This window comes from Pleurodeles waltl, chromosome 5 (genome assembly GCF_031143425.1).
Source record: "Pleurodeles waltl isolate 20211129_DDA chromosome 5, aPleWal1.hap1.20221129, whole genome shotgun sequence".
In the NCBI taxonomy this organism is placed as follows: domain Eukaryota; kingdom Metazoa; phylum Chordata; class Amphibia; order Caudata; family Salamandridae; genus Pleurodeles; species Pleurodeles waltl.
In genome coordinates this window covers 834865186-834879353 of record NC_090444.1, presented here as the reverse complement: position 1 = coordinate 834879353, position 14168 = coordinate 834865186, and the positions used below count along the sequence as shown (strand labels likewise).

Below are 14168 nucleotides of genomic sequence, written 5' to 3'. Positions count from 1 at the left end.
ACTTCTCCTTTGGAAGATGTCTGTCCTAGATTGCAATGAAGCTTGCAGAGGTGTTCCCACGCAGAGAGACTGCAAACAAGCCTTGCTAGCTGCAAGGGTCACGGTAAAGGTTTTTGGGTGCTGCTGTGGCCCAAGAGGGACCAGGATGTCGCCACTTGGAGGAGGAGACAGAGGGGGCGCCCAGCAACTCAGGGAGCCCTCACAGAAGCAGGCAGCGCACGCAAAAGTACCTGAACAGGCACTTGGAAGGAAAGTGAACCGGAGTCCACGCGAAGTCACAAAAGGGAGTCCCATGGCGCCGGAGGACAACTCAGAAGGTTGTGCACTGCAGGATACCGTGTCGGGGACCCAGGCTTGGCTGTGCACGAAGGAAATCCTGGAAGAGTGCACAGGAGCCGGAGCAGCTGCAAAACATGCGGTACCCAGCAATGCAGTCTAGCGTGGGGAGGCAAGGATTTGGCTCCACTAGACTAGACTGAAGAGTCACTGGACTGTGGGAGTCACTTGGACAGAGTTGCTGAGTTCCAGGGACCACGCTCGTCAGGATGAGAGGGGACCCAGAGGACCAGTGTTGCAGTCTTTGGGTGCCTGCGTTAGCAGAGGGAAGATTCCGTCGACCCACTGGAGATTTCTTCAGAGCTCCTGGTGCAGGGTGAAGGCAGGCTACCCCCAGAGAATGCAACACCTGGAAACAGTCGAGAAAGCCGGCAGGATGAGGCGATACAAGGTTGCTAGTAGTCGTCTTGCTACTTTGTTGCGGTTTTGCAGGCGTCCCGAGCAGTCATCGTCGATCCTTTGGTTGAAGGTGAAGAGGGAGATGCAGAGGAACTCTTGTGAGCTCTTGCATTTGTTATCTAAAATATTCCCCAAAGCAGAGACCCTAAATAGCCAGAAAAGGAGGTTTGGCTACCAAGGAAGGAGGATTGGCTACCAAGAGAGGTAAGCACCTATCAGAAGGAGCCTCTGACGTCACCTGCTGGCACTGGCCACTCAGAGCAGTCCAGTGTGCCCCCAGCACCACTAAATCCAAGATGGCAGACGTCTGGGACACACTGGAGGAGCTCTGGGCACCTTCCCTGGGTGGTGAAGGTCAGGGGAGTGGTCACTCCCCTTTCCTTTGTCCAGTTTCACGGCAGAGCAGGGCTGGGGGATCCCTGAACCGGTGTAGACTGGCTTATGCAGAGAGGGGCACCATCTGTGCCCATCAAAGCATTTCCAGAGGCTGGGGGAGGCTACTCCTCCCCAGTCTTCACACGTATTTCCAAAGGGAGAGGGTCTAACACCCTCTCTCAGAGGAAATCCTTTGTTCTGCCTTCCTGGGCCAGGGCTGCCTGTACCCCAGGAGGGCAGAAACCTGTCTGAGGGGTTGGCAGCAGCTGCAGTGGAGACCCCGGAAAGGCGGTTTGGCAGTACCCGGGTACTATGCTATAGACTGGGGGATCATGGAATTGTCCCCCCTAATGCCAGATTGGCATTGGGGTGACAATTCCATGATCTTAGACATGTTACATGGCCATGTTCGGAGTTACCATTGTGACGCTATACATAGGTAGTGACCTATGTATAGTGCACGCGTGTAATGGTGTCCCCGCACTCACAAGATCCAGGGAATTTGCTCTGAACTATGTGGGGGCACCTTGGCTAGTGCCAGGGTGCCCACACACTAACTTTGCACCCAACCTTCACCAGGTGAAGGTTAGACATATAGGTGACTTATAAGTTACTTAAGTGCAGTGGTAAATGGCTGTGAAATAACGTGGGTGTTATTTCACTCAGGCTGCACTGGCAGGCCTGTGTAAGAATTGTCAGGGCTCCCTATGGGTGGCAAAAGAAATGCTACAGCCCATAGGGATCTCCTGGAACCCCAATACCCTGGGTACCTCAGTACCATATACTAGGGTGTACCAGTATGCCAGTGTGAATTGGTAAATTTTGTCACTAGCCTGTTAGTGACAAATTTGGAAAGCAGAGAGAGCATAACCACTGAGGTTCTGGTTAGCAGAGCCTCAGTGAGACAGTTAGGCATCACACAGGGAACACATACAGGGCGCATACTTATGAGCACTGGGGCCCTGCTTGGCAGGGTCCCAGTGACACAAGGACTAAAACAACATATATACAGTGAAATATGGGGATAACATGCCAGGCAAGATGGTACTTTCCTACACACACCGACTGATTTAGAAAAACAATTCTGCCTTCTTCTAGGACAGTGGTTTAGAAGAAAGGTATTAGCCAGTCAGCAGAAACGGCATCTTGGTGGATGACTGCTGTCCAAGCCCTATCTCAGACTATGGAGGACAGGCAGAATCACTGAGGCAGCATCTGAGGGAGAGGAAAATGGAGCAGAATCTGAAAGTGATTTTTCAGTCGGCAGAGTTCCATCTGACTCATCTTCCAGCAATTCTGAGGGACATAGTGATGGCAGTTGTGCCGTCCTTTCACAAGCAGTGTGCAGCGAGCGTCCATAGCAGGTTAGACCAGCTAAGGTCAGAGAGCAGGCACATGCAGCACAGAGCACAGATGGTGTGCTGTCTTGGCAGTCCCCAATTTAGTTCAGCCCTAAATTCCGTCTTTTACGAACGATGCTGGGTGTAAAGTCGAAACAGCAAATTTTTTGCCAATTTACATCTTTCTCTTTTTGGATGTTGAATTCCTTGAGCAAATTGTGCAGAAAACAAATCTTTGTGCTGAATAATTTCTGAGGGAGCAAGGAGGCACTCTAGGGCACATCGGTGTACTCCCACTTCACTTGAGAAGAACAAGTTTCTTACCTTTGGTAGGGCTTTTTCTGGCGGATACAGTATCTACCTGTGGATTCCTCACCTTATGAATTCTCCCAATGTGCCAGCATTCGACGGAAACTTTCTTCCCAGCTCTTCAAGTTGACGAGGATGTCACAATTGCACTGCTCCGCACGCAACTCCGCCTGACGTCATTGTATCCAACAGAAAAAGCGTTGCCAAAGGTAAGTAACTTGTTCTTCTGATGGATACAACTACTTGTGGATTCCTCACCTTATGAATAGAATCCCAAAGCAGTACCGCACTCGGAGATGGGTGCCTGGCCGGTCACACCAAGAAATCCTGCAACACTGAACATGCAAAATGGCCATCCCTCCTAACTTCCGAATCCAAGCAATAACGCTTTGTGAAAGTGTGGAGGGAAGCCCAAGTTGCTGCGTTACAAATATCCACAACTGGGACACCTCTAGCCAAGGCCGAAGTGGCAGACTTAGCCCTGGTGGAATGGGCCCTAATACCCTCAGGAGGAACCTTCTTTGCCAGTGAATGACAAATCTTTATGCAAAGAATGATCAACCTGGAAAGTGTTCTCTTGTGGGCGGCTTTGCTCTTCATCTTGCCCACATATCCAACGAAGAGTTGATCATCAATACGAAAGTCTTTTGTCCTTTTATGTAAAACTCAAAGCCCTTCTTGGATCTAGGCGATGAAGTCTTTCTTTGCCCCATATGAAATGGAGTAGCAACCTTGGGAAGGAAAGCCGCCCTGGTTCCCAGCACCACCTTGTCAGCATGAAAGGAGGTTTCACCCTAAGAGCCTGGAGCTCACTCACACGCCTAGCAGACATGATGGCTGTGAGAAAAAAAGTTTTCAAAACTAAACATCTCAACGGGCAGGAATGCATAGGCTCAAACGGTGAACCCATTAAAAAAAGTAAGAACCAAATTCCAATCCCACTGAGGCATGAGAAACGGAGTGGGAGGAAACTTGTTAGTCAGGCCTCTAAAAAATCTAACAACTATAGAAGACCTAAATAAGGAAGGCTGATCAGGGAGGCACAGAATGGCCGACAGCACAGATAAATAACCCTTCACAGTTGCAGCTGCACAACCCTTCTATGCCAAGGAAAGGGCAAAAAGCACAACATCAGCCAAATGGGTCTTTAAGGGATCAATTTGCTTCTCTCCACACCAAGTAACATATTTTGCCCATCTGTTGGCATAGACAGATTTGGTGGAGTGTCACCAAGCCGATAAGATAATATCCACCACTTCTGGAGGTAGAGAATAAGAACTCAGATTGCCCCGTTCAATCTCTAGGCATGTAGGTGCACGCTCTGGAGGTGGGGGTTGTAAACCTGCCCCTGTGACTGCGAGAGCAGGTCTGCCCTGTGAGGGAGACGGAGGAGAGGGCACAGTGAGAGTTGGAGAAGGTCTGAGTACCACACCCTTCTTGGCCAATCCGGAGCTACTAAAATGATTTGGGCCCAATCTTGACAAATCTTCCTCAGAATCCGGGGAATCAAGGTTATGGGGGGTGGGGGAAACGCATAAAGTAACTGGTCGCACCAAGGCATCTGAAATGTCACCCAATCCTCCTTGCACCGGATACTGGAGGCTGCAGATCAATGGGCAGTGCGCGTTCTCCCTCATTGGCTGAAGTTCAGATTGGTTTGAATTGGGTGTATGCTGTACTAAACACTTGTTGAGGCATATAGCTGTTTTAACACTGCTTACTTACCACCGTTAGAATTTACCAGTGATTCCTAGCCTGATAACAGGAAATGAATCGAGCATATAAATACGTTTAAAACATAGCAATGCTGCAGAACTGGAGTTGGATGTAAATAAATATATTGGTGTTTGTTTGGATTTATATTTGATGTACAACATAAACCAGGGATGCCGTTGAGATGTAAATGGGTGTCACATTAGGCCAGAGAAGACCATTGGAAAATAAGTAATGGCATTGCTGTTCCAGGGGCAGGCTGCTTTTTCCAACCAGTTGCATGCACTGATGATATCTGTGTAGATTCATAAATGCACATACTGGCAGACACTTGCATAGAAACTTTTCCTCCTGCCATACTTGGCTTGTCATGTGGTCAATCATTTGCACTGAAGCCAACGTACAAACTTTCCTGCTTGAAGGTAGGTTGCTAGATGAATACATGCCTAAACAGGCAATTTCGCTCACTTACCATAAATTGCTAAGCAATGCCCCGGACATCTTGACCCACCTGCAGGAGAGTTGGGAACGTGAACTTGGTGGGCTGGAAGACGGTGAGTGGTCTGCAGCTTTGGCGTTCCCTAGGGAGGTGGCCATATGCTCCAGATTTTGCTTAATGCAAATTAAAATCCTTCATCGATATTACTATGCAAGTACAACACTGGCCAAAATGGGTAAATCAGAGAATGTGCTCTGCCAGAGTGTGTGTGGTCAGGAGGGAATGTGTTTTCAATGAAATGGGGATTCTCAGCGCTCCAGCAATATTGGGAGGCAGTAACTACTTCTCTCAATAGTGTTGCGGAAGTGAATGGGGCTATCTGGAAAATTGTGCTTCCTAAATGTATTGAAGGAGTCTGACCTCTCTCGTCTGGACCGTATCTAGCTAACGCTAGGGGTGATGGTGGCATGCGAACCATGGCACATATGTAGAGAACCAAACCAACACTGCACCTGAGTTAGTAGAACAAAGATCTGGATTGGTGTATGCAGGCAGAAAGAGTGGTCTTCGAAAGTAGAGGGTGTCCTAACAAATGGACTAAGGTATGGGGTATATGGAATGTTTATCAGGGGGAAGCTGTGTGCGCCTATTGTGGACACTACTCCGAGTATTCGAGGTAATGGTCGCCTGGGGTTTGCTAGGGCTCTGTGAACTGCTGGTGGGTGAATGTGGGTTCAGGGGCTCCTAGATAAAACTGGAAAGTTGTTACTATATGACTGTCTTACTTCTGATGTATATACTTTCTAATGTCACCGTATTTGTGTTTGCTTTATAGTCAATAAAAAGATCTTAAAAAAAAAAAATGCAACCTTTCACTTCTTCTGAGTAATTAGTTACAGATGGGATATCTGCTGAGGTCTCGGTCCTGGTCCTAGGTCCAAACTGACAAGAATCACCCTGTAAAAGTATTTTGCAGCTCAGTACTTAGACACAAGTGGGGTGTTGGTTTCTGTGCACGTAATCCTTAATGTGTCTGAGTGATACTTAATTTGACATGTTTAAGATCCTGGCTTTAGTCTAAAAGGTGGTGTATATTTTCCATTAATGCAATGGTCTTTTTTGTTATGGGATTTACGTTGCTATTCTGTTTGGGTAAGACTGGCTGCAGTGTATGTTCATTTGACCTAAACACATTTGACTCCTGTGTAAGCTTTCAGGTGAATGGGTGTATTTGTGTTCTGATTAATGCTGGGTACTGCATAGCTTCTACATTTCACAATTAATATTGCCTAAGAAATATTAAACTATATTTGGAGCCAAATGTTTTTTCATCTTGTTTATCAGTATAGTTTGTTGAATTTGTCTCAACTATTTCTTCAGTGTGTATGCTTTTTCTCAAATCAGTATGTAATATATATTTTTTGTTTCTGTTTTTCTAAGGTGAGATTCACAGATTTCAAAGTTGTTAATGTATTGGCAGTTTGTTCAATGCCATTTGAGATCAGACTACCGGAATTTGCAAAAACGAATAGACCACATGTCAGGTATATCTTCAGAAGACCAATTTGTGTGTTACTGTGTTTTTTATTTTTTTTATTTGTACATTTAAGTGTCCATAGTTTTATTTACTTGCATTTTCCTGCAATCTTATTTTAGTTATGAGCCAGAACTTCATCCTGCAGCATGCTACAGAATAAAGACCCTAAGAGCAACAATACAGATTTTCTCCACTGGAAGTATAACTGTGACAGGTATTAACAATGGCGTGTGCAAGTTAGTCATTTTTTCCAAACTGTTTTTATGTAAAGAAATGTTATTTGTGTTTTAGCCGGACAACCATATTGGATCTTTGATAATAGTCTCCGTCTTCTTTCTAAGCAATGTATTACCATCTGGAATTATGCGTTGATATTAGGAGATGACTGACAAGTTATTGATTTTACTACACCTAGACTCTTCCATATTTTCCTTGAACATCACATGTCCTTGGGGTGAATCATAATGGGGCTTTCAAGACTTTGCCTGATTGACTTGCTCCCATTAATTGTGTGTTCGGAATTCAGCACTTCCTGCTAGAATTTTCTAAGACCAAAAGATGTGGATTTCAAGAACACTACTTCTAATATAGTGTTATGTAACCCAGACGTGTTTCCCCCTGGACAGGCTGCACTTGTCAAAGTACATCCCAACTTGTAGGAGACTGTGTACAAGATGGGAACACAGCCAACTTTGTGTATCTGGTAAGCCATACTCTCCAGTATGGGATCTTTCATAAATTCACATGCTTGAATCATCCCCGTCGTCGAGGTGGGAGCCTCACAGTAACTTTAAATATAAATAGCAGTAAGTGTATCACACTAGGTCCCAATGGCCCAAATAGGCACTGTTATAGCCTATCCATGTTCTCTTATAAGAAAGAACCAAACTTGAACTACAACCAATCAAGCACCAGCACCCTCTAGAACACTCCCCACAGAGGCTGTTTCCTTCAGATTTTCTACCGCACGTCGTGTGAAGGGAGCTCCCTGAGCTCTGCTCAGTTTCTTTTCTGACAGAATGTTTTTCTCTCCGAGAATTTGGATTTCCAGTGGACAGAATGTCCCAGCAAGCCAAAAAGGGACTTTTCAGAGATTGTGACAGTTGTGGGAGAAAGACTTCATATTGATGACCCCACAAGAAGTGAATATACTGCCTACATCCAGACCATAAGGTGAGAGATTCTTAGATTTGTCGCACCTTTAGTCATAAAACCCTGAAAGACAGAGAGGGTAGATTTTTGTTATGGCTCCAAAAGCATAAAGCCATGGAATACTCTTCTGAAGAGAGTGACTTCTCAGTCTCTAAAAAGCCCTAAAGGTGAAGAGAAACTTTCTGCAGAAAGTCCAAGGAAAGTTTAAAAAAAAAAAAAAAAAAATCTAAACACCTTTCTCTGGAAAAAAATGAAAGGCCAAGGGAGCTCGGTCTCATCATCATCAGAAACCAGTGCAAAGCCCTTAAAAATTTTTCCCTCACAGCCTACAACACCTTTATGGGGGGGGAAAAAGGCACCTCCAAAAAGTGCCTCTGTCACAGAAGAAAAAAAACAGGAAAATACTCTTCCGACTCCGACAGAAAAGGCTTGTTGACGACATCACTGTTGACAGCCATGTCTACAGTAACAACAAAGACGATAACGTCGACGTTCACCACGGTAGTGCCCCCTGTGATACTTACGTCGTCACTTTCTTCGACGATCATCACATCTAGGATATACAAAAGGGCACTGTCGAAGACGAGGATATCGTCAACGAGAGACAAGCCAAAAAAAATTCCTCGTCATCAGACCCGTCGACGAGACATGAATCGAAGACTCAGTCGACAATATCTTCATTGACTGCAGCCTCGTCGACGACGGACACAACAGGGGCTACGTCTATGAGTGATTTCACTAATGGAGAGAGACGGAAAGTGGATTGAACTTTGAATAGATAGTTTCCTCTGTGATTTAAAGGAGGTTCCAAGGAAGCCAATCAAAGGAATTCCTACTGGGAATTTTATATGGCATTAAGGGGGGTCAAGATCTCTGAGGCTCTTGCCACCAGATCTGCTAGAGACTTCGAGCCACAGATTCCTTACCTTAGAATTATGCCAGGTGCCAGACTAGGTTCAAGAATTGTTTGTGAGCAGTACCCCAGTCTGCCAGCAGGTGACATTGTGCAGCTCCATGGGACGTCTATGTGCGCAGCATGTATAAAGGAGCCACTCCACGCTGACGTCAGTTCTTTTCTTTCCGGACTGGCGCAGATGCGGAGAAGAGCTACCCCAGTCACTTTTTTAACTGCCCTTTTTTGGCCTTCTGTCGAAGGTTTTTCTGACACATTGTCTCCTGGTGTGGCAGGTATGTCTACGAGGAAGTATTGTTTTAAGCCCTGTGGTGCCTTTCACCAGCAAATGTCTGTGAAGGACCCACACCACGCAAGACCTTTACCTATTGTTGCAGCATGAATCCCATAGCCTTGAGGAAGCAGTCCCTCGTGCTCTTTGCTGCTCCATGTCCATTGCTGCAACAGTCTTGGTCTTGGTTAAAAGGAAGGTCCCCGTATCGGTCACAGAGCACTCGATCTTCACCAACGTTGTCCTGTTTGGGTAAGTGCCACAAGAAATTGAAGTTCAAGTAGTCAAAAAGGTCTTTAACTTTGTCTCATCTGTCGAAGTCATCCAACTAGAACAGGGTATGTCTGAAATTGAGGCCTGCCTCTGTGGTTGAGCCCTGCCCTGGGCTATCTCGGGAACCTCCTTGAGTTTCCAGGAGCCGGAGCGCCCCTGCCCAACTTAATGAGTTTTGAGGCCATGCACCTCATATTTGAGCAGGTGATCCCCACTGGTGCGTCCTCCGGCTTCATAGGTTTGGGAGGGTGTAGGAAGCCGGCTCTGTATATACTATATCAAAATGAGATACAATGTGCAGAGTCCAGGGGTTCCCCAAGAGGCTTGTCAGAGGCATTAATAGATAATACTAATGCTCCATTTGTGGTAGTGTGGTCAAGCAGTTAGGCTTATCAGAGTGTAGTGTTAAGCATTTGTTGTACACACACAAGCAATAGAAGAAACACACACTCAATGACTTAACTCCAGACCAATAGGATTTTACATAGAAAAATATATTTTTGTTACTTTATTACTAGAACCACAAGACTCGGTTCAGAAGTAAATACTGTTGCAGGTAAGTACTTAGCATAGACATCAATGTAACTTTGTTTCACTTAGTCAAACAGTTTTTAAGAAAGCAGAGATTATCTATTTTAAAAGTGGACACTAAATTTTCAGAACAGTTCCTGGGGGAAGAAAATAAAGTACAGTTTTAGAGGTAAGTACACGACTTACAGTTCCAGTCTCCGGGTTATAGGTAGTCCACTGTTGGGGGGGGTTCAAGTCAGCACCAAACACCCACCCACCAGCAACATGGGGCAGGCCGGGTGTAGAGGTCAAAGTTGAGCAATTTTAGCGTGGGCTCCTATGGAGACAGGGGGTACTCAGAATTCGGTTTGCCACCAGGTAAGTGCCCGCAGCTCGGAGGGCAGACCGGGGGGGATTAGAGGAACATTGGAGGGGCCCTTAGCGGCACAGGGAGCAAACAGGGAATCGGGTTTCCAAGGATACGCTGAGGGGACCCGGGGGGGTCACTCAGGCACTGCAGGAGAGGTCTGGGGGGGGTGTCTCCAGCACACCACGGGTCAGACAGGGAAGAGGGCCGCCTGTTGATCGTCTCTGCACTAGGTGTCGATTCCTCCGAGGCCTGGGGGCTGCGGGTGCAGTGGGTCCTTCGGCATTGGTTATCTTTGTCCAGGGCAGTCGTGGACAGGGGGGTCCTCAGGATTGCCTCTGCAGGCTTCGTGGTGGAGAGGTCAACCCAGGTTAGGCACTTGGTCGCCATCACCTGGGGGTCCTCTCTGGGCGCTTGGGCCACCTGGACTCAGGCCGTGGGTGTTGGGTGCAGAGTGGTTAGGGCACACTCTTCTGGAGTGAGGTAGTGATGTGGGAGTCCTTCAGGAGAGGTTTCTTCTTCTGTTATTCTTTGGACAGGGCCGCTGTCCACAGGAGTTCCTGATCCTCTGTGATGCAGGCAGTCCTCTGGAGGTTTTTCAAAGGTCGCTGGACCTGCAGGACACGCCACTTTTCTTCTGCAGGTTCTTTGAAGCAGGAAACAGGCCGGTAGGGCTGGGGACAAGTCAGTTGTTGTCTCCTTTCCTTCTCTGCTGGGTTTGCAGCTAAGCAGTCCTTCATGTGAGGTCGTCAAGAATCTGCCTCCCTGGGTTCAGGGAGCCCTTAAATACAAGATTTAGGGGCGTTTTTATGGTTAGAGGGCAGTAGTCAATGGGCACTGTCCCTGGGGGTGGCTACACCCTCCTGGTGCCCACTCCCTTTAGGGAGGGGGACACATTCCTATCCCAATTGGCTGTGAACCTCCAACCCAAGAGGTAGGATTCTACAAGGAGGGGATCATTTCAGCTCTGGACACCTTAGGGGTGGTCCTGGCTGAGGAGGTGACTCCTCCTCGTTTTTCCTAACTATCCCTCTGGACTTGCTGCCAAAAATGGGGCTTTGTCCGCGGGCTGGGCATCTCCATTAACTAGAGTGCCCTGGGGCATTGTAACACGAAGCCTGAGCCTTTGAGGCATACCGCTAAGTGTTACAGTGCCTGCAGGGGGGAGGTGTGTGGGAAAGTAGCCTCTTTCTAGCATGGTTACCCCCACTTTTGTTTGTGAGTTTGTGTCAGTGTATTTTTTTACTGTCTCACTGGGATCCTGCTAGCCAGAACCCCAGTACTCATAGTTAAAACCCTGTTTGTCAGCATATTTTGCCTGTCTCACTGGGATCCTGCTAGCCAGGACACCAGTGCTCATAGTTTGTGGCCTAACGTGTGTGTTGTCAGTAGTGCTTAACTGTGTCACTGAAGTTCTGCTAACCAGAACTCCAGTGCTTACGCTCTCTCTGCTTCCAGATTAGTCACTATAGTTTAGTGACTTCATATTCCAATTGGCACACTGGAACCCCCTTATAAATCTCTAGTATATGGTACCTAGGTGCCCAGGGCATTTGGGTTCCAGGAGATTTTTATGGGCTGCAGCATTTCTTTAGCCACCCATAAGAAGCTCAGACGAACCCTTCTTCAGGACTGCCACTTCAGCCTGCTTGAAATAGTGCACACACTTTTTCACAGCCATTTTCCCTGCACTTAAGTAACTTATAAGTCACCTATATGTCTAACCTTCATTTACTGAAGGCTAGGTGCAAAGTTACTAAGTGTGAGGGCACCCTTTCACTAGCAAAGGTGCCCCCACGCTCTCCAGGGCCACTTCTCCGGACTTCCTGAGTGTGGGGATACCATTACACATGTCCACTACATATAGGCCAATACCTATATGTAGCTTCACAATGGTAACTCCGAATGTGGCCATGTAAGGTGTCTAAGATCATGGAATTGTCCCTCCCCCCATTCCAAATCTGATATTTTGGGCTGGCAATCCCATGCATCCTAGGGGCTCCACCATGGACCCCCAGTACTGCCAGACTAGCTCTCTGAGGCTTGCAATGCACCTACAGCTGCTGCCACCTCACATACCGGATTCTGCCCTCCTGGGATCTGAGCAGCTCAGTTTCAGGAAGGCAGAACAAAGCATTTCCTTTAGGAGGAGGGTGTTACACCCTCTCCCTATGGAAAGAGGGTTACAGGCTTGGGAGGGGTAGCCTCCCAGAGCCTCTGGAAATGCTTTGAAGGGCACAGATGGTGCCTTCCTTAGATAAGCCAGTCTACACTGGGTCATGGACCCCCAGTCCCTGCTTTGGCGCAAAACTGGAGAAAGGAAAGGGGAGTGACTACTCCCCTGTCCATCACCACCCCAGGGGTGGTGCCCAGAGCTCCTCCAGTGTGTCCGTGGTGTTAGCCATCTTGTTTTCCAACGTGTGGGGATACTCTGGAGATCTCTTGAGTGGCCAGTGCCAGCAGGTGACATCAGAGACCCCTCCTGATAGGTGCATACTTGGATAGGTAGCCAATCCCCCTCTCAGGGCTGTTTAGGGTCTTTCCAGTGGGTTCCTCTTCAGATTCAGCTTGCAAGACTCCTCCAAGAATCCTCTGCTTCAGTTTCTGACCGTCGGTTCAACCACAGACTGCTGCAGGAAGTGCTGTAACTGCAACAAAGTATCCAGGATGTCTCCTGTGACCTGCAACTTCAGCTCCAGCCAGCATTTGCAACAGTTTCCAAGGGGTGCACGCTCTGAGGACTCCCTGTCTTCACCCTGCACCAGAAGAACCAAAGGAATCTCCAGTGGAAGTGATGGAGTCACTTCCCTGCTTCTGCTGGCACCTTCCAAGACAACCGGTTCTCTGGGACTCCTCTCCTGATTATGAGCGTGCACCCTAGAACACCGGTGGTGGACCCATCCGACCCAGACTAACCTAAGGTCCAGCTGTCCAAATTTGGAGGAGGTAAGAGCTTGCCATCTCTGTTTGCAACCGTACCCCTGTGCACCGCGTCAACTCTAGCTCCTTGGGTTTCTGTGCACTTCTTCCAAGAATCTTTTGTGTACAGTGTAGCCCAGGCCCCCAGCACTCCATCCTGAGGCGCACAGCTAGCTGAGTTGTTACCCTGCGGCATGGGACCTTCTTTTGTTGTGCTGCACCAACCGCAATTTGCACCTACTTTGTCCCTGTGACCTGGGACTCCCGTAGGTGCTGCCTGGTCATCTGTGGGCTCTCTCCAGTGTTGGGAGCCCCCTCTGCCTCCTCAGTCCGAGTTGAGACCCCCAGGTCCCTCCTTGGTCCAGGCAGTGCCATTTTGGTGCAAACTGCAACATTGCTTGAACCAAGGTTTTTTGGATGACTCCAGCGACGCACACAGCCTGCATCCAACATCTCGACTTGGGACATCTCCTGCACCATGCAGGAACCCGCAGCCTTCTTCTTTGGTGCTCTTCTGCAGACGTCTTCTAACTGGAGAATACTCTTTTGCACCATCTTCTACGTTGGCAGGGGCTTCTGTCCTTCCTGGAATCTTTTGCGACTTCTGGAATTGGTCTCTTCTCTTCACAGGTCTTCAGGTCCAGGAATCCACCATTTGTTGCCTGCAGTCTTACCTTGTTCTTGCATTAACTCTTATCACAACTTGTAGTGTGTCCTGAGGGAACTTGCAGTACTTTACTCCTACTTTCCTGGGCTCTGGGGTGGGGTATTTTACTTACCTTTTGTGTTTTCTTACACTCTCAGAGCCCATCTACACACTACACTTGCCTATGGGGAAATTCGTGATTCGCATTCCACTTTTAGTATATGGTTTGTGTTGCCCCTAGGCCTATTACATTCTATTATATTTTTCTGCTGTTTGCACTGTTCTATGACTATTTACATACGTGATTTTGGTCTCTAGTGTGTATGTATATATATATATATATATATATATATATATATATATAGTGTATAATACTTACCTCCAGAAGGAGTATTGTCTCTAAGATATATTTGGCCTTGTGTCACTAAAATAAAACACCTTTATTTTTGGTAACACTGAGTTTTACCTTTCTTGTGTATCAGTACTGTGTGACTGTAGTGGTACTGCAAGAGTTTTGCATGTCTCCTAGTTCAGCCCTGGCTGCTCTGCTACAGCCTCATCTAGATAGCCTAAGCTGCTAGACACTGCCTACATTTCACTAAGGTGGATCACTGGACCTGTTATAAATGTGTAATTACCCCTGGCACCCATTACAAACCAGGCCAGCTT

At 47.4% G+C, this 14168-nt stretch overlaps 1 protein-coding gene across 5 annotated transcripts in view; it reads left to right on the top strand.

Moving 5' to 3' along the window:
* Positions 1-14168, top strand: part of TBPL1 (TATA-box binding protein like 1) — a 219964-nt gene that overhangs the window by 196655 nt on the left and 9141 nt on the right. For all 5 annotated transcript variants that reach the window (XM_069234882.1, XM_069234885.1, XM_069234884.1 and 2 more), the window contains 2 exons: positions 6352-6455; positions 6568-6662. In XM_069234882.1, coding sequence (XP_069090983.1) covers positions 6352-6455; positions 6568-6662 — 199 coding nt within the window. The remainder of the gene's footprint in view (positions 1-6351; positions 6456-6567; positions 6663-14168) is intronic.